Source organism: Microcaecilia unicolor, chromosome 6 (assembly GCF_901765095.1).
Source record: "Microcaecilia unicolor chromosome 6, aMicUni1.1, whole genome shotgun sequence".
NCBI classification, from domain to species: domain Eukaryota; kingdom Metazoa; phylum Chordata; class Amphibia; order Gymnophiona; family Siphonopidae; genus Microcaecilia; species Microcaecilia unicolor.
In genome coordinates this window covers 340,522,554-340,549,277 of record NC_044036.1, presented here as the reverse complement: position 1 = coordinate 340,549,277, position 26,724 = coordinate 340,522,554, and the positions used below count along the sequence as shown (strand labels likewise).

Below are 26,724 nucleotides of genomic sequence, written 5' to 3'. Positions count from 1 at the left end.
GGGTTAACGGGGCATGAAAGGAAAACTAAAATGGAGAGACGGACCCACTTTGGAAAATGCATCTAGGTTTGGTTTTGTCTGTTTCCGACAAACCCATAGCTTCCGTATGTGCTCACCTCCTTTGTTAGTGGCCTGGGATATTTAAACAATCAGCAGAGAGACAAGACAGAGGAAAGAGCTTCAGTGCTGAACATTTCTTCACCACCTGCTCAGATACAAATCTCTCACACGCAGGCTCAGTAAATTTGGATAAATGGATAGTTGGACCAGGCAATTTGGTAAGATGAAGTTTGTTGCGTTTCCTGTGTGAACCTGATAGTAGCTGACAGTATAAAGCTGAGAAGAGAAGTGGTGGCAGGGCCGTGCCTAGGGTCTCCGGCGCCCCCCTGCAGTTGGCCTCTCCGGCGCCCCCCCCCCCCAGTTGGCCTCTCTGGCGCCCCCCCCCCCCCCCGAAAACGAGCGCTACACTACCCACGCTCTTCTCCCCAGATCCTTTTTTTTTGTTTGTTTAAATTTACCTCTCCGGCGCTTGCAGCGTAGGCAGTGCTCCCCCGCCCCGAAGTGTCTTGCCTTCGCTGTGTCCCGCCTTCTTCTGATGTCAGAAATGACGTCAGAAGAAGGCGGAACCGAGCGAAGGGAAGACACGTCGGGGCGGCCGGGGGAGCGCCGCCTCCTTCTCACTTACGCTGCCGCGCGCCGGAGAGGTAAATTTAAACAAAAAAAAAAAGGATCTGGGGAGAAGAGGGCGAGGTAAGCATGGTGCGGCGGGGCGCCCCCCAGAGGATGGCGCCCTCCTGCCATGCTTACCTCGCTTACCGCATCGGCACGGCCCTGAGTGGTGGTAGTACTTGGGGGGGGGGGGGTGAAGGGGGACAGATGAGTAAGCTGTGGATTTGGCTACTGACCTGGTGCCGTCTGTCCTGCTCTTCTTTGCTTTTCTCATAATCCTCCTTCAGCACCGTTAAGTTAAGGGAACACTTTTCCTCCAGCTGCCGTTTCATGTCATCTAGTTCTGCTCTTTGTCTGCCAAGAACAAAAATACAGCTGGGTCAGAACCACATTCCTCCTTTCAAGTGGGGCCAGAATTCCCACCAACACGTTTCCCAGCAGTTCAACACCGGCAGTGTAGGGCTGTGTAATTCAACTCCCCTGCCAAGCCAAAACGTTTGACCATGTGACACCACTTCTGGCTCCCTGTTCAATTTTCTATTAAGTTCAACATTTTGATGCTTGCTTTTAGTCATTCCTGCCTTGCGTCCTCCATGATTCCCATGACTCCGTGTGACTCCTTCATTCATTTAATGATTACTGTCTGTTCCCCCCCCCCACTGTTGAAAGCTTGTTTGGAGTCAACTAGATACTATACAAAATCCTTATGGAATTCACTAATTCTCACGCTACGGACAGAATTAGCCTACGACGCTTTTACAGCATCTCTGACGGTGTACTTTTTTTTAGTAGGTGTTTGAAGAACTCATTTAGCTTAGTGTTGCATCAATTTAGGTATTTTCTGATTGAATAGGACGACTAGCCGTTAAGCCCGTAACAACGGGCTAGTTTTTTTGTTTTCCTATGGCCCCCTTCCCCCAGTCCACCAACCCTGCTCTCTCCCCTGCCCTCCCCCCAGTGTCTCTTTCCCTCAGTTCCGCCCCCTCCTTCCCTCCCTGCTCCCTCCTCCTCCGATTTCCACGCCCATGTCCAAGCCCTCCTCCCTATTGGGCTGTACTGCTGGTGGAGGCGGGGCTTGGACTTGTACACTCTCAGCGTTCCGACTCTACTGCGTATTTGCAGGTGAGTTGGTCACTTGCCGTTTATATGTTTGATTGCCTGAATTGTTTATGTTTCTTTTGCATTAATTAACTGGGATTTCCTTTCATTTGACATTCTTTTTGTAAACTGCTTTGATCTAATGCTAGTCAGGTGGGAGTAAAGAGCTGTGCGTCTCTCTCTTTCTCTCTGTGAAGCATTGCATGGCTGGTTCTGGCTTGTTGCACTGCTTCTGGGGCGTGCGCGCATTCAACAGAAACCATGTGTGTTGAAGAGGGGATTGGCTACAGCCCTAGCGGGAGACAGCGCAGTGAAAATGGTAAAATAACGGTTTTGCACTTCAAAGACAACGTCTGGCATAGCCTGCAAGGAGCAGAAGCACCTGAATATGTAAACCGCCTCCATTGGTGCTTCGAAAGAAGTGCTATACCAAATCGATAAACGTCAACTGACTAGATGGGCCGTTTCAGTCATTATTTGCCATCTTCTTCTGTTATCTCAGTTAACTCATCACTGCCAGCTGGAATGAACTGGCACATCCTGGATCTGCACCTTTTCTAAGTGAATGGAAGAAACTATTCCTGGAGGAGTGGCCTAGTGGTTAGTGCAGCGGACTCTGATCCTGGGGAACTGGGTTCGAGACCCACTGCAGCTCCTTTGTGACTCTGGGCAAGTCACTTAACCCTTCATTGCCCCAGGTACAAATAAGTACCTGTATATACTATGTAAACCACTTTGAATGTAGTTACAAAAAGAACCACAGAAAGGCGGTATATCAAGTCCCATTCCCTTTCCTTTCACTGGTCAAATATCAAAACAAGCTTATTTTCATATTTTGTGCAGAATTCCTTCCGACACTGAGGCGCACTTCTGTGAAGATGACGACTAGGAAGTGCCCAGTGCAATCACACTACGCACAGCAGTGCAGGAGGTATTAGACGGTGTATAATAACCCTGGAGAAGCAGTAGGATGTCTACAGAGTGGAGGGAGGACAAATCAGTGTGCCAGCGCTCTCTCTTATTCTGCACGTATGACTCATTCTCCTTGCTGCGACTATTCCGATTCAATCCATGCACAGTATGAAGACAGCTGACATATTTTGGGCAGGTTTACTAATTCATTAACTCTCAGCTTAAAAGAATGCTTTCATAACCTGAACTTTCCAATTTTGTTTTACAGCTATATACCAAGTTATCTAGAAGCCACGTGACTCAAATTTTTCACCTATGGAATCGCCCTAAGGTCTGTCGTCCCCCATCCCCCCACACCTGGCAGCTTGCTGATTCAGACGTTCCTTCTCTTCTCCCACTTCGCTGTAGAGTCTCCGTCGCTGCTGCTGGAGGGACTGTTCTTCCTGCTCCATCTGCTTTTCATACCTGGGTGAGAGAACAGGGCATTCTCCTGGTTACAAATCACTCACCACCCCCCACCCTTCTCCTACACAGGTGCTAGGGAAAAAGAGTCCACACCATCTCATGCTTCTAACTTATCTGGGTGACAGTGACCTCTGCAGACTGTCAGAAGCTCTAACTGCCCAGCAAAAACTCAAATCACAAAAATATGAAAACTTTTCAAAGAATAATAGATAAAACAGCGAAGATGACTAAAAAGAGAAAAAAACGAAAAAAAGAATCAAGACGACACTAATAATATAAAAACTGAAAAATATTTATTAACCATAAAAAACATAATACAAAAATAGGGTGGTCAGGACCAGGGACGTAGCCAGACAACAGATTTTGGGTGGGCCTAGACAAGTGGGTGGGCACCAAGTGTTCTCCCCTTCACCCACCACCAAAAAAAAAAAATCTCAGCTGGCGGGAAAACGCTTCTTTCCACCTTAGCAGTCTGCAGCAGGCACGCGCAGGTGCTGGTGTCGTGGAGAATGGCGTTTTCATTACCATCAGGGGGAAGTCTTCAGCTGGCGGAGCTTGGGATCCCCACCTGCTACCGCTAATACGTGTGCTGCTGTTGGGTGGGCCTGATCCCTAACTGGGTGAGCCCCTGCCCACCCAGGCCCACCTGTGGCTACGCCGCTGGTCAGGACACAGCTGTATTTCGGCCAGAAAGGCCTGCGTCAGGAGTCTTCTCACCATATAGAGTCTCTTTCTCTATTTAATATCTGATGAATTCCTCTTTGCTAAGACTTACCACTCAACTTGCCATGTTGATTAAAGTATCCCTTGTCCCTTACCCTACCTAGTTCACGTTGTTAGTTTCTTCCCTCCAACCTACTTCTTTATGCTTGACTAAGCTATTAAGTTTGTACTCTTATTTAATTCTCTGTGAGCCACATTGCGCCTGCATGAGTGGGAAAATGTGGGATATAAGTAATAAATAAATAAAATAAATAAATAAAAATATTTATGTCTAGAAAATCTTATAAACTATATCGACTTTCCGGTTATCTCTTCTGAGATCTTGTAGCGCTAAAATTATACAACATAGACTGGAGAAACTCTAATTAGCGTCTCGCATCTAACAAATTAAAGGTTTAATTCCTTAGATGTGAGACGCTAATTAGAGCTTCTACATACGAATATAAAATCATCAGATATTAAATAGAGAAAGAGATTCTATATGGTGAGAAGACTCCTGACGCAGGCCTTTCTGGCCGAAACACAGCTGTGTCGAGTCCTGACCACCTTATTTTTGTATTATGTTTTTTATGGTTAATATTTTTCAGTTTTTATATTATTAGTGTCGTCTTGATTCTTTTTTTTTTAGTCATCTTCGCTGTTTTATCTATTACTGTATTGTTTTTTGCAAAGACTGGTTTCTTCTGTTTCTTTGCAGGTTTTCAAAGAATTCAGATTTCTTGCAGGTTGGCTCCAGCTGCAGACTTACATATTAGTATCAGAAAAAGAGAAAGGATCATGCAGCAAAGCTTCTTAAACTATCAGTTTTTGGAAGGGCACGTGGCAATGGTTGAGAAGGGTCCTCAAGGAAGTGGAAACCGTCGAGCACAGCTAAAGCACTTGCCAGCTTCCTCTTCCTCAGGACACCCTCACATGCCTCCCTTTGTCCTTCAAGGCCTGGATTACCTTTGTCTGGCTAGTTCCCGTTCCCTCTGACCAAGCTCTTCCTTCTCCTGCTCCAGGTGCTCCCTCAGCTCCTCTGTCTGGCGGATGTAACGCTGTGCGGCTCTCTCGTCCGACTGCAGCAGCTCTGCCTCATGCAGCACCTTTAGCTTCTTGATCTCCTGCTTGTGTTTACTGATTAGTTTCTGGATCTCAGGCTCCAAGCCTTTGAGGGAAGGAGGAGGATTATTAGTGGGAGGTACTGTGATGACCCCCTTCTTCTATGGCTGTCACGCAGGACCAGTGTCCATTCAACTGACCAAAATATACTATTTCTCAAATAGCTGAAAGGAGACGGGGGTAGCTTAGAGAGAGGGTGGATATGTCACAGCATTAACTTTCCAGCAACCTTTGTTTTCTCCTCTAATTCCATTCCCTTACTGTTCAACCATCCCAAATGAGGGCCCCAGGTTATGTATCTGTGTCCCCCACATGGAAATCTTGCATGTTGCTGGTCTCCCGCTTAGCCACCTATCCCCCCTTCAATCTGTCCAAAATTCCGCTGCACGTCTTATCTACCGCGTGAACCGATACTCTCATATCACCCCTCTCCTCAAGTCGCTTCACCGGCTCCCGATCCACTACCGTATACAATTCAAGCTTCTCCTGTTGACCTTCAAGTGCACTCAATCTGCAGCCCCCCATTACCTCTCTACCCTCCTCTCCCCGTATGTTCCCACCCGTAACCTCCGCTCTCAGGACAAATCACTCCTATCTGTACCCTTCTCCACCACCGCTAACTCCAGACTCCGCCCCTTCTGCCTCGCCTCACCTTATGCCTGGAACAGACTTCCTGAGCCCATACGCCGTGCGCCCTCCCTGCCCATTTTCAAGTCCTTACTCAAGGCCCATCTCTTCTCCCTTGCTTTTGGCGCCTAACCACCTTCCCCATTCATGATACACTGACTACATAGTTTGTTACCTTTAGATTGTAAGCTCTCTTGAGCAGGGACCGTCCTTCCCCATGTTTTAACTTGTACAGCGCTGCGTAACCCTAGTAGCGCTATAGAAATGCTAAGTAGTAGTAGTAGCATTCATATTAGATATTGACCAACTACAAAAGATTCTTTTCAATGAGCACCCCATTGATTAAAAAAAAAAAGTCCTCTCTCATTTTAGTTTTTGCATAAAATATTATTTATAAGAAATCGTAGGCTGGATGTAAAAAATGGCTTGAAATAGGGGAGATCCAAGCACAGAAACATCACAGTGTGATGGTAGTGACTGCAGCCCCTGTTGCCATACCACATGCTCTAAATGCTACTAACCATCCGAAGCCCTTCGGTTCTGACTGGTTTATTAACCCCCCCCCCCCCCCCACCCCTCTCCCAATCCCCAAGTGCCACCACCCACGCACCTTTCACAGTGATTTCTTTAATTTTCTTGGTTTTTTCGTCAATCCATTTCTCTCGTCTGACTTTCTCAGTGGCGCTCATCAGCTCTTTCAGCTTCTTAATCTCCTATGAGATAGGGAAGAGCAAACACTCAGTCCAAGATCAACCTCACCTTTTCTGGCACTGTACAGAGTACATCCAAGAAGACAGGAGGAGCCTCCACGGAAAGTCAAAGCAAAACAGCAAAGGTAGAGGCTGACAAATGCGCAAACCAGAGTACTACACTGAGATTGCATCGTTACAAGCTCCCTGGGATCTGAGAAGAGAGAACGTTTTGAGAATCTCTTAAATGTCATGCACTGGGCATAAAGTGTAATGGCGCAAATGCCCATCTGGGACATATGCATTGGAGCTGCGCTTTAATTAAATCATTTTGGAAGGAGTTGAGTATGCATGTATCCCACATCTGGAACAATATGTGAAGGCCTTCCCCACAGCAACTATTCGATCTATTTGGGATACAACAGCCGGCCCCGGTGGGATTTAAAGCTTTTTTGAAGAGAACAGTCCTGATGGCAAATCGTGTCATCTTGCAATTGTGGTTGGTTGCAGATCGCCCAACTATATCCCACTGGAGGGCAGCAATGATCCAAGCTTGTGCTTTAGAGAGAAAAGGAATAATGGACCTGGCCTCCAAGAGAGGCGATCAATTTTGTCATTTATGGTCTCTGTTCTGGGACTCTCTCACCCCAGTAACAAGAAGCAAGATATTGAACTGCTAAACTATGATTGGGGGGGGGGGGGGGGGGGGGGGAGATGGAAGGGAGGGAGGGGGGTGAAGGGAAGGGGGTTTATTTGGGACAAATTGTAAAAAGTCACACAACCCAAATATTGTATTTGTCGATTGTTTATTCTGAGATAAATGTACCTTGACATTAAAAAAAAAAAAAGTCATGCACTGGGTGGCACTGGCAGGATTCTTAAGCAAGAAAAAACAAAAGCCTCCCATAATGGCAGCTTCAAACCCAGTGTACAGCCTGCAGCATGAGTGAGCAATTTGTCCTTTTAATGCCGCCGCTTACTTACGCAGGTTACTGTCCTCACATACTGCATCAATGAGAAATTCACTTTCCTTTAGTCCTACCAGACAAGTCCAGAACCTGTGGGTTTTGTCCAGCCGCCAGCAGATGTAGGGACAGATTATACAGTACAGCCCAGAAAGGGCACCGTCCAACCTCAGGTGTTCAGTATTTGACTGACAAAGCCATGGTGTTCAACTATCCATTACCTTTAACAAAACAATCTTCTGCTCTACTACCACACTGTTCTCCAACTGGGACAGGAGCTGCCTCAGAAACTTATCAGATAAGGTAAAGATAGAAAGCACCTTGAGCTCTGAAAGTGGTAAGAATTGGAATATTCTAGAAATAGAAGAATGGCCATTAATAATCAACTAAGGAGGATCACTGGACTGGTCTGGTAGACTAAAGGAAAGAAAATTGATCAGATCAGACAATGCCTCCTTTCCTTAGCATCCTTACCAGACCATCAACCCTTAAAAAGGGATGGGAATCAGTACTCCCTGCAGGAATTACTTCAGTTCCAAATTCGGGCTAGTGTCATACATGCAAATGAAGCCTATAATAACCTAAAAAGTAACCTAGAAGTAAAAGCAAACAGGATGCTAGGAATTATTAGGGAAGGGATGGAAAATAAGACAAAGAATATTATAATGCTTCTGTATCGCTTCATGGTGTGACCTCAACTTGAGCATTGCTTGCAAATCTAGTCATCGTATCTAAAAAGGATATAGCGGGATAAGAAAAGTTCAGAGAAGGGCGACCAAAATGATAAAGGGGATGGAACTCCTCTCATATGAGGAAAGCCTGAATAGGTTAAGGCTTGGGAGAGAGAGCTGAGAGGGGATATGACAGAGGTCTACAAAATCCCCGAGTGGTATAGAATGGGTAAAGGTAAATAAGGGACACTCAGTGAAGTTACATGGTAATAATACCTTTAAAACGAATAGGAGGAAACAGTGAAGCTCTAGAACTCATTGCCAGAGGATGTGGTTACAGTGGTTAGAATATCTGGGTTTAAAAAGGTTTCAACAAGTTCCTGGAGGAAAAGTCCATAGTCTGCTACTGAGACAGACAATGGGGAAGCCATTGCTTGCTATTTGGGATTCTGCCAGGTACTTGTGATCTGGATTGGCCACTGTTGGAAGCAGGATACTGGGCTAGATGAAGAGAGAGTGTGAGAATAAAAAGAATACAAAAAAAAAAACAAAAAACGGACCTGACCAAAGCAGCCAAGTTTTCATGAGCAGAACGGGATACCACCCTCCAAATGGCAGATTCCTCTTTAGAATATCAACGAATGATTGATATTCGTAAGCTCAACGGTGTAGCAACAAATAGGATGGTGGGCATGAGGATCGCCTGGTCACTTGTCTGACTGGTGCAAAGAAGGTGGACCTCACGCATCACACCTAGGTAGGATTTTAGATAGTGCTATGGAGGACCTGGCTGTCTTGGGTACTCAGGAATAGTGACAGAGGAAAACGTAGGAAGGAGGTTCTGGAAGTCAAATTTAGGCTCTTATGTAGAAAGATGAAATCCATATCCTCCGGGGTAGCATTTTTGAAAATGTTCCACGAACAGGACCCAAGAGGCAGGCAGAGCTTCGAAATCTCAATACGTGGTTGAGACGATGGTCCAGGGATCAGGGATTTAGATTTGTTAGGAACTGGGTAATATTGCTGATGACACAAAGTTATTCAAAGTCGTTAAATCACGACAGGATTGTGAAAAATTACAAGAGGACCTTACGAGACTGGGAGACTGGGCGGCTAAATGGCAGATGATGTTTAATGTGAGCAAGTGCAAGGTGATGCATGTGGGAAAAAAGAACCCGAATTATAGCTACGTCATGCAAGGTTCCACGTTAGGAGTTACGGACCAAGAAAGGGATCTGGGTGTCGTCGTCGATAACACACTGAAACCTTCTGCTCAGTGTGCTGCTGCGGCTAAGAAAGCGAATAGAATGTTGGGTATTATTAGGAAAGGTATGGAAAACAGGTGTGAGGATGTTATAATGCCGTTGTATCGCTCCATGGTGCGACCGCACCTTGAGTATTGTGTTCAATTCTAGTCGCCGCATCTCAAGAAAGATATAGTAGAATTGGAAAAGGTGCAGCGAAGGGCGACTAAAATGATAGCGGGGATGGGACGACTTCCCTATGAAGAAAGACTAAGGAGGCTAGGGCTATACAGCTTGGAGAAGAGACGGCTGAGGGGAGACATGATAGAGGTATATAAAATAATGAGTGGAGTGGAACAGGTGGATGTGAAGCTTCTGTTCACGCTTTCCAAAAATACTAGGACTAGGGGGCATGCGATGAAACTACAGTGTAGTAAATTTAAAACAAATCGGAGAAAATTTTTCTTCACCCAACGTGTAATTAAACTCTGGAATTCGTTGCCGGAGAAAGTGGTGAAGGCGGTTAGCTTAGCAGAGTTTAAAAAGGGGTTGGACGGTTTCCTAAAGGACAAGTCCATAAACCGCTACTAAACGGACTTGGAAAATCCAAAATTCCAGGAATAACATGTATAGAATGTTTGTACGTTTGGGAAGCTTGCCAGGTGCCCTTGGCCTGGATTGGCCGCTGTCGTGGACAGGATGCTGGGCTCGATGGACCCTTGGTCTTTTCCCAGTGTGGCATTACTTATGTACTTATGTCCTCTACTTGGCTCACTTTTATTACATACAGTGGGGGAAATAAGTATTTGATCCCTTGCTGATTTTGTAAGTTTGCCCACTGACAAAGACATGAGCAGCCCATAATTGAAGGGTAGGTTATTGGTAACAGTGAGAGATAGCACATCACAAATTAAATCCGGAAAATCACATTGTGGAAAGTATATGAATTTATTTGCATTCTGCAGATGGAAATAAGTATTTGATCCCCCACCAACCAGTAAGAGATCTGGCCCCTACAGACCAGGTAGATGCTCCAAATCAACTCGTTACCTGCATGACAGACAGCTGTCGGCAATGGTCACCTGTATGAAAGACACCTGTCCACAGACTCAGTGAATCAGTCAGACTCTAACCTCTACAAATGGCCAAGAGCAAGGAGCTGTCTAAGGATGTCAGGGACAAGATCATACACCTGCACAAGGCTGGAATGGGCTACAAAACCATCAGTAAGACGCTGGGCGAGAAGGAGACAACTGTTGGTGCCATAGTAAGAAAATGGAAGAAGTACAAAATGACTGTCAATCGACAAAGATCTGGGGCTCCACGCAAAATCTCACCTCGTGGGGTATCCTTGATCATGAGGAAGGTTAGAAATCAGCCTACAACTACAAGGGGGGAACTTGTCAATGATCTCAAGGCAGCTGGGACCACTGTCACCACGAAAACCATTGGTAACACATTACGACATAACGGATTGCAATCCTGCAGTGCCCGCAAGGTCCCCCTGCTCCGGAAGGCACATGTGACGGCCCGTCTGAAGTTTGCCAGTGAACACCTGGATGATGCCGAGAGTGATTGGGAGAAGGTGCTGTGGTCAGATGAGACAAAAATTGAGCTCTTTGGCATGAACTCAACTCGCCGTGTTTGGAGGAAGAGAAATGCTGCCTATGACCCAAAGAACACCGTCCCCACTGTCAAGCATGGAGGTGGAAATGTTATGTTTTGGGGGTGTTTCTCTGCTAAGGGCACAGGACTACTTCACCGCATCAATGGGAGAATGGATGGGGCCATGTACCGTACAATTCTGAGTGACAACCTCCTTCCCTCCGCCAGGGCCTTAAAAATGGGTCGTGGCTGGGTCTTCCAGCACGACAATGACCCAAAACATACAGCCAAGGCAACAAAGGAGTGGCTCAGGAAGAAGCACATTAGGGTCATGGAGTGGCCTAGCCAGTCACCAGACCTTAATCCCATTGAAAACTTATGGAGGGAGCTGAAGATGCGAGTTGCCAAGCGACAGCCCAGAACTCTTAATGATTTAGAGATGATCTGCAAAGAGGAGTGGACCAAAATTCCTCCTGACATGTGTGCAAACCTCATCATCAACTACAGAAGACGTCTGACCGCTGTGCTTGCCAACAAGGGTTTTGCCACCAAGTATTAGGTCTTGTTTGCCAGAGGGATTAAATACTTATTTCCCTCTGCAGAATGCAAATAAATTCATATACTTTCCACAATGTGATTTTCCGGATTTAATTTGTGATGTGCTATCTCTCACTGTTACCAATAACCTACCCTTCAATTATGGGCTGCTCATGTCTTTGTCAGTGGGCAAACTTACAAAATCAGCAAGGGATCAAATACTTATTTCCCCCACTGTAGAGCAGTGATTTAACCTATTGTGATGTCATAGTGGCTCATTCCACCAATAAGAGCCAACCTAATTAGTGATGTCACAATGGCTTGATTGTATAGAACGTTTGTACGTTTGGGAAGCTCGCCAGGTGCCCTTGGCCTGGATTGGCCGCTGTCGTGGACAGGATGCTGGGCTCGATGGACCCTTGGTCTTTTCCCAGTGTGGCATTACTTATGTCCTCTACTTGGCTCACTTTTATTACATAGAGCAGTGATTTAACCTATTGTGATGTCATAGTGGCTCATTCCACCAATAAGAGCCAACCTCATTAGTGATGTCACAATGGCTTGATTGTATAGAACGTTTGTACGTTTGGGAAGCTCACCAGGTGCCCTTGGCCTGGATTGGCCGCTGTCGTGGACAGGATGCTGGGCTCGATGGACCCTTGGTCTTTTCCCAGTATGGCATTAGTTATGTACTTATGTCCTCTACTTGGCTCACTTTTATTACATAGAGCAGTGATTTAACCTATTGTGATGTCATAGTGGCTCATTCCACCAATAAGAGCCAACCTCATTAGTGATGTCACAATGGCTTGATTGTATAGAACGTTTGTACGTTTGGGAAGCTCGCCAGGTGCCCTTGGCCTGGATTGGCCGCTGTCGTGGACAGGATGCTGGGCTCGATGGACCCTTGGTCTTTTCCCAGTGTGGCATTACTTATGTACTTATGTCCTCTACTTGGCTCACTTTTATTACATAGAGCAGTGATTTAACCTATTGTGATGTCATAGTGGCTCATTCCACCAATAAGAGCCAACCTCATTAATGATGTCACAATGGCTTGATTGTATAGAACGTTTGTACGTTTGGGAAGCTCGCCAGGTGCCCTTGGCCTGGATTGGCCGCTGTCGTGGACAGGATGCTGGGCTCGATGGACCCTTGGTCTTTTCCCAGTGTGGCATTACTTATGTACTTATGTCCTCTACTTGGCTCACTTTTATTACATAGAGCAGTGATTTAACCTATTGTGATGTCATAGTGGCTCATTCCACCAATAAGAGCCAACCTCATTAGTGATGTCACAATGGCTTGATTGTATAGAACGTTTGTACGTTTGGGAAGCTCGCCAGGTGCCCTTGGCCTGGATTGGCCGCTGTCGTGGACAGGATGCTGGGCTCGATGGACCCTTGGTCTTTTCCCAGTGTGGCATTACTTATGTACTTATGTCCTCTACTTGGCTCACTTTTATTACATAGAGCAGTGATTTAACCTATTGTGATGTCATAGTGGCTCATTCCACCAATAAGAGCCAACCTCATTAATGATGTCACAATGGCTTGATTGTATAGAACGTTTGTACGTTTGGGAAGCTCGCCAGGTGCCCTTGGCCTGGATTGGCCGCTGTCGTGGACAGGATGCTGGGCTCGATGGACCCTTGGTCTTTTCCCAGTGTGGCATTACTTATGTACTTATGTCCTCTACTTGGCTCACTTTTATTACATAGAGCAGTGATTTAACCTATTGTGATGTCATAGTGGCTCATTCCACCAATAAGAGCCAACCTCATTAGTGATGTCACAATGGCTTGATTGTATAGAACATTTGTACGTTTGGGAAGCTCGCCAGGTGCCCTTGGCCTGGATTGGCCGCTGTCGTGGACAGGATGCTGGGCTCGATGGACCCTTGGTCTTTTCCCAGTGTGGCATTACTTATGTACTTATGTCCTCTACTTGGCTCACTTTTATTACATAGAGCAGTGATTTAACCTATTGTGATGTCATAGTGGCTCATTCCACCAATAAGAGCCAACCTCATTAATGATGTCACAATGGCTTGATTGTATAGAACGTTTGTACGTTTGGGAAGCTCACCAGGTGCCCTTGGCCTGGATTGGCCGCTGTCGGGGACAGGATGCTGGGCTCGATGGACCCTTGGTCTTTTCCCAGTATGGCATTACTTATGTACTTATTTTGAAAGGACAGACTCCACCTTAACCAGGATGGAACCAGGCTGCTGGTCCTAACATTTATAAAGGAAATGGATCAGCTTTTAAACTAAAATGGAGGGGGGGAGGGGGGGGGGAGCCAACAGTCACCCAGGAGGGTATGGTTTGGTGTGGAGTATCCTTGAAGCATACTGTTGAAACAGGACATTTATTAAACCCCAATAGAGAGGTTTCAACAATGGTGAAAAAAAGCCAGGAGAGTTTAAGGGTGAGCAGAGTAAAGGATGCAAATTATCCCCATCAGCTTCTAAGTAGTTGATAATTTTTTTTCCATCAGTCCTTCCCACTATTCCAGAACCTGTGGGATAGTTGTGTCCATCTATCAGCAGGCGGAGATAGAGAACTGAAAACTGAGCTGAGACATCTCTCTCTTGGCATTCAGTCCAGCTCCTTGGTATTAACAGACAAACAGTAAGGAGAAAACACTGAGTAAAAACACAGCCATCGTAAACAACTCGCTAACCTAACACTAACCAGACCAGCAAACATGTGTGGACCTCTCACCTCTGGACAACTTGTAGAGAACAAGAGATATGCAGGAAGCACCATGCAAGGTTAGGAGTTACGGATCAAGAAAGGGATCTGGGTGTCGTCGTCGATGATACGCTGAAACCTTCTGCTCAGTGTGCTGCTGCGGCTAGGAAAGCGAATAGAATGTTGGGTGTTATTAGGAAGGGTATGGAGTCCAGGTGTGCGGATGTTATAATGCCGTTGTATCGCTCCATGGTGCGACCGCACCTGGAGTATTGTGTTCAGTACTGGTCTCCGTATCTCAAAAAAGATATAGTAGAATTGGAAAAGGTACAGCGAAGGGCGACGAAAATGATAGTGGGGATGGGACGACTTTCCTATGAAGAGAGGCTGAGAAGGCTAGGGCTTTTCAGCTTGGAGAAGAGACGGCTGAGGGGAGATATGATAGAAGTGTATAAAATAATGAGTGGAATGGATCGGGTGGACGTGAAGCGACTGTTCACGCTATCCAAAAATACTAGGACTAGAGGGCATGAGTTGAAGCTACAGTGTGGTAAATTTAAAACGAATCGGAGAAAATTTTTCTTCACCCAACGTGTAATTAGACTCTGGAATTCGTTGCCGGAGAACGTGGTACGGGCGGTTAGCTTGACGGAGTTTAAAAAGGGGTTAGATAGATTCCTAAAGGACAAGTCCATAGACCGCTATTAAATGGACTTGGAAAAATTCCGCATTTTTAGGTATAACTTGTCTGGAATGTTTTTACGTTTGGGGAGCGTGCCAGGTGCCCTTGACCTGGATTGGCCACTGTCGGTGACAGGATGCTGGGCTAGATGGACCTTTGGTCTTTCCCAGTATGGCACTACTTATGTACTTATGTTATGTACAAGGTGACAGTCGTTATCTGACCTATTATTTAACAGTGACTAAACATCTCAGAAACCTCAGGTGGGCTTCTGGCATAGTGGGAACGACTAGTGGAAAGAAAATTATCAGGTAAGACCTAATGTCTCCTTCCATTACATAGCTTCCCACTATTCCAGAACCTGTAGTATGTTCAAAATCCCTGGAGTGGGTGGGATCCTGGCACAGCCGCCCTGAGGGCTGAAGCCCCAAAGCTGGCTTCAGAGCTTTGTCAACTGTAGAAGCTGATGGAATTGCTTAACAAATATTTCTGTTCTGTGTTCACAGCTGAAGGACAGGGAGTAGGACTGCAGAAGAAAAACAGAAGTAGGAATGGATGGGTGGTAGTCCCTAAATGATTTTCAGAGAACTGTGTTCATGAGGAACTGGCTAAATTAAAGGTGGACAAAGCGATGGGGAAGGATGGCATACAACCGAGGGTACAGAAGGAACTCAGGGAGGTTCTAGTGGCTCCGCTGGCTGACCTTTTCAATGCTTCTCTAGAGTCGGGAGTGGTCCCAGAGGACTGAAGAAGAGCAGACATGGTCCTTCTCCACAAAAGCAGAAGTAAGGAAGAGGTTGGGAACTACAGGCCTGTAAGTCTGACTTCTGAGGTAAGTAAATTAATGGAAACACTTTTAAAACAGAGAATAGAAAAGTTTTTGGAATTCAATAGATTATAGGACCCGCAGCAACATGGTTTCACTAAAGGCAGGTCTTGTCAGACGAATCTAATTCATTTCTTTGACTGGGTGACCACAGAGTTGGATTGAGGGGCAGCGCTAGATGTGGTGTATTTAGATTTTAGCAAAGCCCTTGACATGGTTCCGCATAGACAACTAAAAAATAAACTGAGTGCCCTCAGTGACTGGGTTAGGAACTGGTTAACTGGAAGTCGAGAGGGTAGTAGTAAATGGCGCTCAATCTGAGGAAGAGAATGTTACAAGTGGTGTGATGCAAGATTCGGTTCTTGGGCAGGTCCTTTTTAACATTTTTGTAAGCGATACTGCTGAAGGGCTTTGCTTCTTTGCAGATGATACAAAAATCCCCCGATGGTGTGGATAACGTAAGCTAGAGGAGTGGTCTGGAATTTGGCAACTAAGATTTAATGCTAAATGCAGGGTTGTGTATTTCGGCTGCAAACACCCGAGGGAACGGTACAGTATAGGAGGTGAAGGACTTTTGCGCACAAACGAGGAGTGGGACTTGGGTGTGATCGTATGTGGCCAAACAGGTAGAAAAGTTGACGGCAAAAGCTAGAAGGATGCTTGGGTGCACAGGAAGAGGAATGGCCAGTAGGAAAAAGAAGATGATGATGGTGAGACCTCATTTACTACTAAAAACCCATCTTTTCGATAAAATTTACGGAAAGAACTAAAACACATAAAGTCCACACTCACTGTTCACTAATGCATCAATACATCCATTTCTGAACTCTCACCCCCGTAATCTAACTTCACTCATACCTTTACCCACAGATATATGTTTACCACACATAATGCCCTTCTAGCTTCCCGCTGTCTCCTTCCAATGTTTCAAAGCTTTGATCCATTGTTATATTCTGCAACAATACTTTGATTGTCTCGCATAACTCTTCACAATGTAATCCATAACCAAGTTGTAACAAATTGTACTTCCATCATTCATATCATATTGTAAGCCACACTGAGCCCGCAAAAAGGTGGGAAAATGTGGGATACAAATGCAATAAATAAATAAATAAATAAAATTTAGAATATTGTGTATAATTCTGTAGACCGCACCTTCAAAAAGATATAAACAATATGGAGTCAGCCCAGAGGGCAACTACTAAAATGGTCAGTGACCTTCACCATAAAGCACACACGGACAGATTTAAAGTATATAGGATCTCTAAGAGCGTGATAGGGAAGGTAGATGGCAGGGATGGGCAGACTGGATAGGCCACATGGTCTTTATCTGCTTACATTTTTCTCTGTTTTCTAGCAGAGGCAGTCATGGTGGTGGTGGCTCTGGTGGTCATCAGTGACCAGATTCTGGGGCAAATAGGGAGGGCAGTTGTAAGACATTGGGGAAGGGAGCTTTCCGTTGGGCTGTATATGGGAATTTCTATGGACATCTACCCAAAAGCAGATGAATCTCAACTGGGTAGAACAAACCGGCCACTTTGGTCTCAAGTCTTCATTTACTTCTACTACCAAGGAAAAACATCTAGCATTATTATGTGCGATATGTTGAAATCTCCTCAGTGTGCAGTGGTGACCAAAAAAGAAAACAATGGCAGGAATTATTAGGAAAGTAACAGAAAATATCATAGTGCCTCTGTATCACTCCATGGTGCATTGTGTGCACTTCTGGTCACTGAATCTCCCAGACAGCAAACGAAATGATTACGGGGACAGAATGACTATGAGGAAAAGTTAATGAGGTTAGGGCTTTTCATCTTGTAGAAGCAGCTGAGAGGGAGATATAGTGGCAGTCTACAAAATTCTGAGTGGCATGAAACAGGTAAACCACAAATAAATTGTTTGCTCTTTCAAAAGTAGGAAGACTAGGGGACATGCCATGAAGCTAAAAATAGTACATTTAAAATAAATAGTTTAACTTCATGATTAATGAAATAAAAATTATTTTAAAAAAATACTTTTTCATTCAGTGCATAGTTGAGCTCTGGTACTCACTGCTGCTGAGCTGGCCCAAGGGTATCTGATGCCTTAGGTAAACCTTCAGCCATGCAATCCAGCCCCCTGCCAGCACTTCAGGGGCTGCTCAAGGTCTAGTACTGCCAGCATGTCATCTCTCATCCGCCCACCCTGCCCTTGTATCCAGCTTGCAGCATCTCCCACTCGTCCCTTCCTAACGGACCTGCTGCTGCCCTTCCCTCCTCCAGTGCTAAAGAAGCCAGAGGATTCAGTGCTGGTGTGAGGCCTTGAAGCACAGGTCCACACTTGTGCTGCTGCAGCCTGCTCCCCTCTGATGTTGGACTTCCTCTCGGAGCAGGTAGTGTGTGACATGACGGCGTTTGGGCCTGGGCTTCAAAGCCCTGTGTCGATGCTGAATCCTCTTGCCCTTTCGGCGGCAGGAGGAAGGGAAACTAGGGGAGATGAAATACTGCACTTCTGTCCTACCACTGCCATCCTAAGCAGATGCCTAGTTTATCTAGTATTAGGGCTGGCCCTGCATTACCAGATGATGTGGTGAAAGCAGTTAGCATAGCTGGGTTTAAAGAAAGAAAGAAAGAAAGAAAGAAAGAAAGAAAGAAAGAAAGAAAGAAAGAAAGAAAGAAAGAAAGAAAGAAAGAAAGAAAGAAAGATTGTGACAAGCTTTTGAAGGAAAAGTCCATAAAATGTTACAGCAATACAGCTGTGAGAAAGAGGCATGGAAATATCTACCCTTTGGGATGCTGTCAAGTATTTGGTACCTAGTGTGCCTGCATTATCATACTTATCCACGGAGAAAAGATTTACCCATCAATATACCGAATTCCATAATGTGGGACACACGACAAGTCTGCCCAAGCACAAACACATTCCAAGATCCAAAACCCAGAGGCAATGCTAGGAAGTATTAAGGGCTCTCACACAAGCACATTATTCTTTAGAAATTCAGGAAGTTCGGCGGGTGAGTGAAATCACAACCAGTACAGAAAGAATGTACAAGAAGGAGTTACCTCACATAGGGGGCCAAGTGTCAGCCAAACCTAGGGAGGAAGCAAGAGAAGGAAAAACAGAGTATAGATATATATGTGAAAATGGATAGGTGCAGCCAAAAGGTGGTTGGAAGAACAGTAAAAAGAGCTAAGGGTATTCCCTTGAGAACAAAAGCAGGCTGCTTTGTTACTCCGCCAAAACTTACAACGCATGCATATGGCTTATTCTTGTTGCAAAGACTAAAGAAAGTAGCGAGTGCATAAAACAAAATTAGATATCAGAGCTGGTTAAGGATGGACATGATCCAATTTTTCTTTTAAGTGTTTAGGCTGTAGAAGGTATGAATCATTGAACAGCTGAAATACTGCAAAAAATGGACAGGGTCTACTTTTGCTCTGAAGGGCTCATCTCGCTGTTCAGCTCTCTCATTCACAACATATCGAGGTGCGTAAGCAGCGAAAGGCAGCAGGTTTTAGAACTGGAAAACTGACTGCCCTGCCCTGTCAGGTGGCCCTGGAACTCATCCTGGGTTCCAATAACAGCTATAATCTGTCACCCATCACAGAGCTACCCGAGGAATCCAGTGCATGGCAAAATGTTTATAGCGTTTGCAGCCCCGCAAGAACAGCAACCCCCACCCCCACCCCAAACGGTTTGTAAAATCTTTGTTTCTAGCTCTGTAGACGAGTTTGGCTCTGTTAGCAGTGGTTTGAAAGAAACTGTACTTGACCCAGCACTACCTGGGTTAGAGCTATAGGCAGTATATATATATATAAGGGACAGAAAATTAATCCCACAAGTATGCACCTGACTTATCAGACATAGTACAAAGAAGGGAGTGGGAGTGAGAACCAGGATTTCCAAAGACAGGACCACTGGAGTAGTGAAATGAAGCTAAATTTATTGGAAAACAAACTGACTTGATACAACTTGTGTTTCGGCCAGAAGGTCTACATCAGGAGTCTATGAATTAAAAACAATATAAACACAGACCAGCATATTATGATTTTCTAGCGTTTGTGTTTTTATCTCTCTAGATCATCGTAATCCATTGTTGCTACTCCTGGACTCTCATTTTTTCCCCCCAAATATACAGATTAATTCTTTTTTAATTTCACTTTGATTTGTACAAAAACACACTAATTCATTTTTTCTACTTTTATACCCCGTTTTTATCAAGGTCATATTCTATGTTTTTTTAATGAATTTTTCAGTACATCATCTCCATTCATTCCACATTTCACTACTCTGGGTCAAACACATATATATAGTTTATTTATTTATTTTTTTAATTATTGTCACATTACAACGGTTCCTTTTCTTACAGTTTTTTTTCATATTGCTTTTTATTCATCTATGACCTTCTAATGTACTTGGGTAAAGACTGGTCATGTAAAATCAATAACTTCGTGTTTTACCAATTCTGTTGCATTGCACTTAAACTTTTATCATGTTTTATTCATGTTTTACCCATGAAAGTCTTATAATTTTGTGTTGCATTCATGTTATAAATATACAAAGTATATTAAAGTGGAGAAGAGACGGTTGAGGGGAGACATGATAGAGGTATATAAAATACTGAGTGGAGTGGAACAGGTGGATGTGAAGCGTCTGTTCACACTTTCAAAAAATACTAGGACTAGGGGGCATGCGATGAAACTACAGTGTAGTAAATTTAAAACAAATAAGAGAAACTTTTTCTTCACCCAACGTGTAATTAAACTCTGGAATTCGTTGCCGGACAACGTAGTGAAGGCTGTTAGCTTGGCAGAGTTTAAAAAGGGGTTAGACGGTTTCCTAAAGGACAAGTCCATAAACCACTACTAAATGGACTTGGGAAAAACCCACAATTCCAGGAATAACATGTATAGAATGTTTGTACGTTTGGGAAGCTCGCCAGGTGCCCTTGGCCTGGATTGGCCGCTGTCGTGGACAGGATGCTGGGCTCGATGGACCCTTGGTCTTTTCCCAGTGTGGCATTACTTATGTACTTTCACATTGTACATTATTATTTAATCCCATATGTTCATAAGCATTTTGTTTTGTTTTTGTCTGCATTTTATAAGTTGCTTGTTTTTGTTTGCATTTCATTTTTACATATTGTTTTTAATTCATAGAGTCCTGATGTAGGCCTTCTGGCCGAAACACAACATTGTGTCGAGTCAGTTTGTAAATTTTGCTTCATTTCACTACTCCAGTGGTCCTGTCTTTGGAAATCCTGGTTCTCACTCCCACTCCCCTCTTTGTTTGTGTTTCTCCATGGGACTTCTTGAGTTCTCCACGTATGTGGATTCTCTTTGGACCTTATCAGACATAATACTCATGTTCTCTTTAAATCCCAGATCTTGAGGAAGGACAGCATTATAGTGCTTCACTGAAAAGCAGCATCTGCTCAGGAATTGAGTGTAATCAGTACCTATATTTAAAATATGCCTTTGATGATTAAATATGTTTGCAGCGACTGCCTTTACGTGTATTTGTGTGCCCACTGATGCAATCTAGCATATGTACACAACCACACACTCTTCTCCCCTGCTGCTGTCTGAGATGCATACCCCCTTTCTGGCTTAGACTGGAATAATGGGCTTCTCTGGTGCCTGAATGGCATACTCCTGTAGTACTAAGCACGCCTTCAAGGGAAGACTTAAGCAAAAAACCCTGCCTGTGCTGCACCAGGTTCTGGTATTATAACCACACAGCTGGGTCCATCTAGTCCTAATTCAAAATCAACTCAACTTTAATGTCCAAACACAAGGGAAGTGTCAGGTTCTTGGGGGCTTCTGGCTAGAAACACAGAATCAAGGCTGGGGATCTGGCATCACAAGCCTTCACTCACATCTAATCAGGAAAAACAAAAAACACAACCCCCCTACTTAGATGAGATTTTGTTAAAGCGTTCAGACCAGACTGAAAGCAGCCCCAACCTAATACCGTACTGCCCTCTGCTGGAACAAGAATCCAACTTTCTAATCAAAGCAGCAAGTGAAACCCTGGTGCCGACCAAACCTTCCTCGTATGCAACACAACATGGAAAACTGCAGTGACTGATAAACTCAGGCCTCTTGTGTGTTCATTACTAACAAAACGACAGTCTGGTAAGATAACGTGAGAAGAACTGCTATTGCTTCATATCTTCGGATGATGTTAAGGATCCGACAAGATTAATTTAGCGTGGCTGCTGTTGACAAATCTGTTAAGGGCTGCACAAGAGGGTGGAAGACGGGGAGGCAGTAAATCTTTGTGTCAGATTTTTCTGATCATCCTAAAGACCTGTGTTTTTGTTTTAGAATTAGTGCAAAGTGATGTGTTCAGATGCTGTCACACATTCACATTCATCCTGCTTCTTCTCTCCCATGGGGGTTGTATGTGTTAATCTGGGGGTGGGAAAGGGGAATTCGTGATATTTCTTTTTCTGCTCTATTCCATCATGTTCCAAAGACTCAACGCAGTCCTGCATTTCGGCGCTAACCTCGCCTGCTTCAGGAGTCAAACAAGATATCTCAGCCACTGATGACAACAACACATAAATTGGCTAGAGAATGCAAAGTACGACATCAAACTGGAACGCAGTAAAATCTAACCAAGACGGCATGTACAGAACCAAATGCGTGTCAAGAGCGGACCAGCCCGAGTCTTTGAAACTGATTTTTGAATAAACCTACTGTTTGGATAGACATTTGGTCTACCCCCAACCTCTAGTCTTTTTTTTTTTGTAGACTGTGTGATTTATGGTTAGGGGGACACTTCTGTTTGTTTGTTTTGTTTCTATTCCGTCATGTTAACGTACAGGTATCTGGTACATTCTTAGTCTGCTACTATCAGTAACATAACATAGTAACATAGTAGATGACGGCAGAAAAAGACCTGCATGGTCCATCCAGTCTGCCCAACAAGATAAACTCATATGTGCTACTTTTTGTGTATACCTTACCTTGATTTGTACCTGTCCTTTTCAGGGCACAGACCGTATAAGTCTGCCCAGCACTATCCCCGCCTCCCAACCACCAGTCCCGCCTCCCATCACCGGCTCAGACACAGACCGTATAAGTCTGTCCAGCACTCTCCCCGCCTCCCAACCACCAGTCCCGCCTCCCACCACTGGCTCTAGCACAGACCGTATAAATCTGCCCAGCACTATCCCCGCCTCCCACCACCGGCTCTAGCACAGACCGTATAAATCTGCCCAGCACTATCCCTGCCTCCCAACCACCGGCTCTGGGACAAAGGCAAACATGATTCTTGGGGTATGAGTCTACAGGCATTTATAAGCATACATAGAGCCCTCACAGACCACACATCATTCATTCTTAGCCTGTTTTGCAGCCACACGTGGCTTTTCAGGACCTTAGCTGTGCTCAATAAATAAATGGGACAGGACAGATCTACAGAAGAGTCTGGCCTTCGATAATATAGCTTAAGATTAACAAAAAGCGGCAGGCACACTGAATGGTGTTTTTTCTAGGACTAGCAGGCTCTAAAAATGTTGTAAGGAAAGAATCGCTGCAGTCAGCAGACCACTACAGGGCATGTGGCCTCAGGTTCTTGCTCTACCATGGCTGATTACGTGGGATTTAACAAGTTACTTATCTCCCTGTGCCTTGCTCGGGTGAAATATCTCCCATCACTGCTCCCCTCCAGAAGTAGCCACACAAGATGCGGGTTACCTGGCTGTGTGCACAAGTTTGAAAAGTTAGGAGTTCAGAGTGGAACTTTTCCATTCTTTAAACCTGATTTAGCGCACCTGACAAAGAGTAACCAATTATTCAAGCGATACGTCTTCACCAAGCCATATGAAAAAGCAAGTGAGAACGGGCGAACTGTACTTCGCTTTTTGTGCATTCCATCCCTCATCCCTTCTATTGTCCAAGCAAGATTATTCCTAACTGGATAGAAAATTCTGATTAATCAAATGATCCAAATCAGTCACAACAAGGGCGACGAAAAAAGGGGGCAGCAGACGATGTACAAACTTGCATCTTTATTGATACGAGTTGTGTTTCGGCCCACAAGGGCCTTCCTCAGGAGTCTCTAAAAACACATATACAAATCAGGAATTAAGTTGAATAAAATAATGTATCATTTGACACAATATCTTATATAATAAAACTCACCCTCAACGTTCTGAAGACACTGACGTCACTTCCTTCAAGGCGGGATCGAAGGGTTCGTGGTGGTGAAGCCACCGAAATCGCCAAGTCAAGGGGCCCAGCCCTCGCGTCAAACGTGATGACGTCGAGGGCGGAGCAATGGTGTCACACACCGAGGGCGGAGCAATGGCGTACGGTGCGTTCAGGAGGTGCGGAGCAATGGCGTCAGAATGACGAAGGGGTCGGTAGGTAGGGAGGGAGGGAGGGAGAAGGGGGGGGTGTCGGGGAGGAAAACCTTGCTAGCGCCCGTTTCATTTGCTCCAGAAACGGGCCTCTTTTACTAGTAAATATATAAAACCATCAAAACGTAAATAAAAAAATTTCTTTAAAATTGTTTAAACAAGAATAAAACAAACAAAATAATTATATATAAATATACCTTAAGAAAATATCCTAATAATGCATCAATAAATTATAAACATACAACATAAATACAATGGTCCAAATATAAGGATGAACATGATAGTTACAAATATACAGGATGAACATGTTTTACACTTGTATTTTTTGAGATTTTTTAATCTAATTGACATAATTTTATATATTCTGAAATCATACTTATAAATTATTATTTTTCCAAGGTATATGTATATATAATAATTATGTTTGTTTTATTCTTCTTATGTTGAAACGATTTTAAAGAAACTTTTTAATTTACGTTTTGATGGTTTTATATATTTATACTCTGTCAAACGATACATTATTTTATTCAACTTAATTCCTGATTTGTATATATGATTTTAGAGCCTCCTGAGGAAGGCCCTCGTGAGTCGAAACAAAACTCGTGTCGAGTCCTGGATGTTCAATAAAGGTGCAAGTTTGTACGTCATCTGCTGCCCCTTTTTTTCGTTGCCCTTGTGACTGATTTGTCTGTGTGCCTACAAGGGTTCCTGTTCTTCTGTTTTCTTGCGGTAATCAAATGATCCACCATGACAAAGGATTTTTCTAGAGCAGTCCATGATTTTATGCTGGCACCACCAGCCTCTCACCAGCTCGTGTTGCTCCTGCATCTGGGAGATCTTCTTGGTGTATTTCTGATCTACCTGCTTCAGTTCTGCCACCACAGATTCACATTTCTCGCTCAGCAGCTTTTTATCATCGATCAGCTGAAAGAGACAAAATGGAGGGGAGGACTTAGCATACAGCGTTGGCTGGGCAAGGAAATCTCCAGAATGTCAGATCTACCTGATCTATGAAGCTGAGATGTCTCTGGATCGTTGCCTCATATTCCTCCTGCTGGTGCTTCCACTGCCGGCTCAGCTCCTTCTCCGTCTCCTTCACGTGTCGGACAGTCAGCTCTCGCTGCTGTGCCTGGTGGATGGATTAAAAGGTGACTGTCAGGCTTCTAAGTCTTAGGAGGTTCTCTATAATCACAGTGATCAGCAGGCTACTGGGATATCACTGCTTCACACTCCAGATCTCAAGCCTGATAGTACTTCTGAAGAGGCGAGGAGGAAAAACTACAAAAGTGAACTTGTGATAGGTAGGAAATGAGGGGGACACCACGGCACTGGAGACGTGTCTATTGCTGACAGAGTGCAATATGGGGAACAAAGTCTTTGCTACGAGACAAAGTTTGCAGGTGCTTCTTACAGAGAGAGAGTGAGCAAGAGAGTGAGCGAGCGCAAGAGAGAGAACGCGTACAAGAAATAAAGAGTGTGCAAAAGACAGCGCGCAAGAGAGCAAGAGCAAGAGAAAGCGCGACAGCGAGAGCAAGAGAGAGCGAGAGAAGGAGAAGGAGCGAGAGAGAGCAAGAAGTACACATGCATCTCTTCTATGAAGCCTACTGCGGGAACTTTCTTTACATCTGATTCTTGCAAAGATAGATTTTCTACAGAAACCACCATATGTAGACCTGAAAACACTATAATTGTGATCTCACCAAAAACATGCCCCAAGGCATCCCATAAAACGTTCCTTTCAAAGTTCAGATGCCAAGGTAGAACGTAAAAGAGTTAAATGAAAAGTAATGCCTCCACCCCCTTAACATTTAAATGAATATATTGAAACAGATAAAAAATATTACATGTATATTTTTTCTACATAGACACCACACATTTCTGCCAACAACGAACAAGTTTTTGAGACTCACGAAAGAGCTGCACATCTGGTCTTTAATCAGTTCCGCACAGTCCTTTCCACCTCTTCATTTGAGTCACACAGATGCCCCAAAGGTTTTCCTTCAATTTTGGATAACGAAGGAAATCGCAAGGCATTAACCTAGGTTGTACGGTGGATGGGGAAAGACCGAGATCCATCTTCGCAATTGCCTCTGTGGTGTTTCAACCTATGTGAGGCCCAGGTGTTGTCATGCTGCAACCGAATTTCCTTCTTGTATTTCTGAGCTTTTCTCAATTGTAATGTTAAAGTTTTCTGGGTTGCAATGTAACGTTTTAAGTGATCCTTCAATTGTCCTTTAAGAGTTCAGCAACATTTCTAAAATGAGACTCGTCTGTTGCCATCACAGATTATACACTTCATTTTTGATCACACAAATTAGTATGAATTTTAGATCTTTATTAGTTTTATAGTTTTCATATACAAAATAAAGTACTGTAACATCAAGTCCCCCAACCCCCCCCCCCCCCAACCAAAAAGAAAATAGTAACATAGTAAATGACAGCAAATAAAGACCTGAACGGTCCATCCAGTCTGTCGAACAAGATTAACTCATTTTACATGGTATGTGATACTTTATACCCGAGTTTGATTTGTCCTTGTCATTCTCAGGGCACAGACCGTAGAAGTCTTCCCAGTACTGTTCTTGTACTAAAAGTTCTGGAGATTCTGGAATCCTAAAGAGTTACAAGATTCCAGAATCCCAATTAGTAGCAACATTCCATGTAGAACCCCAAAGAGTAACGTAGTAACATAGTAAATGACGGCAGATAAAGACCTGTACGGTCATCCAGTCTGCCCAACAAGATAAACTCATTTTACATGGTATGTGATACTTTATACCCGAGTTTGATTTGTCCTTGCCTTTCTCAGGGCCCAGACCGTAGAAGTCTGCCCAGTACTGTTCTTGTACTAAGTTCTGAAGCTAA

At 44.3% G+C, this 26,724-nt stretch overlaps 1 protein-coding gene across 5 annotated transcripts in view; it reads right to left on the bottom strand.

The window, feature by feature from the left end:
* Nucleotides 1–26,724, bottom strand: part of CEP131 (centrosomal protein 131) — a 103,149-nt gene that overhangs the window by 33,949 nt on the left and 42,476 nt on the right. For 4 of the 5 annotated variants that reach the window (XM_030208584.1, XM_030208583.1, XM_030208582.1 and 1 more), the window contains exons 15-20: nucleotides 24,863–24,988; nucleotides 24,667–24,783; nucleotides 6,206–6,308; nucleotides 4,813–5,014; nucleotides 3,037–3,144; nucleotides 906–1,023 (exon numbers count right to left, since the gene is read on the bottom strand). In XM_030208584.1, the coding sequence (XP_030064444.1) occupies nucleotides 906–1,023; nucleotides 3,037–3,144; nucleotides 4,813–5,014; nucleotides 6,206–6,308; nucleotides 24,667–24,783; nucleotides 24,863–24,988 (774 nt within the window). The remainder of the gene's footprint in view (nucleotides 1–905; nucleotides 1,024–3,036; nucleotides 3,145–4,812; nucleotides 5,015–6,205; nucleotides 6,309–24,666; nucleotides 24,784–24,862; nucleotides 24,989–26,724) is intronic. The other variant, XM_030208581.1, reaches the window with a different exon arrangement.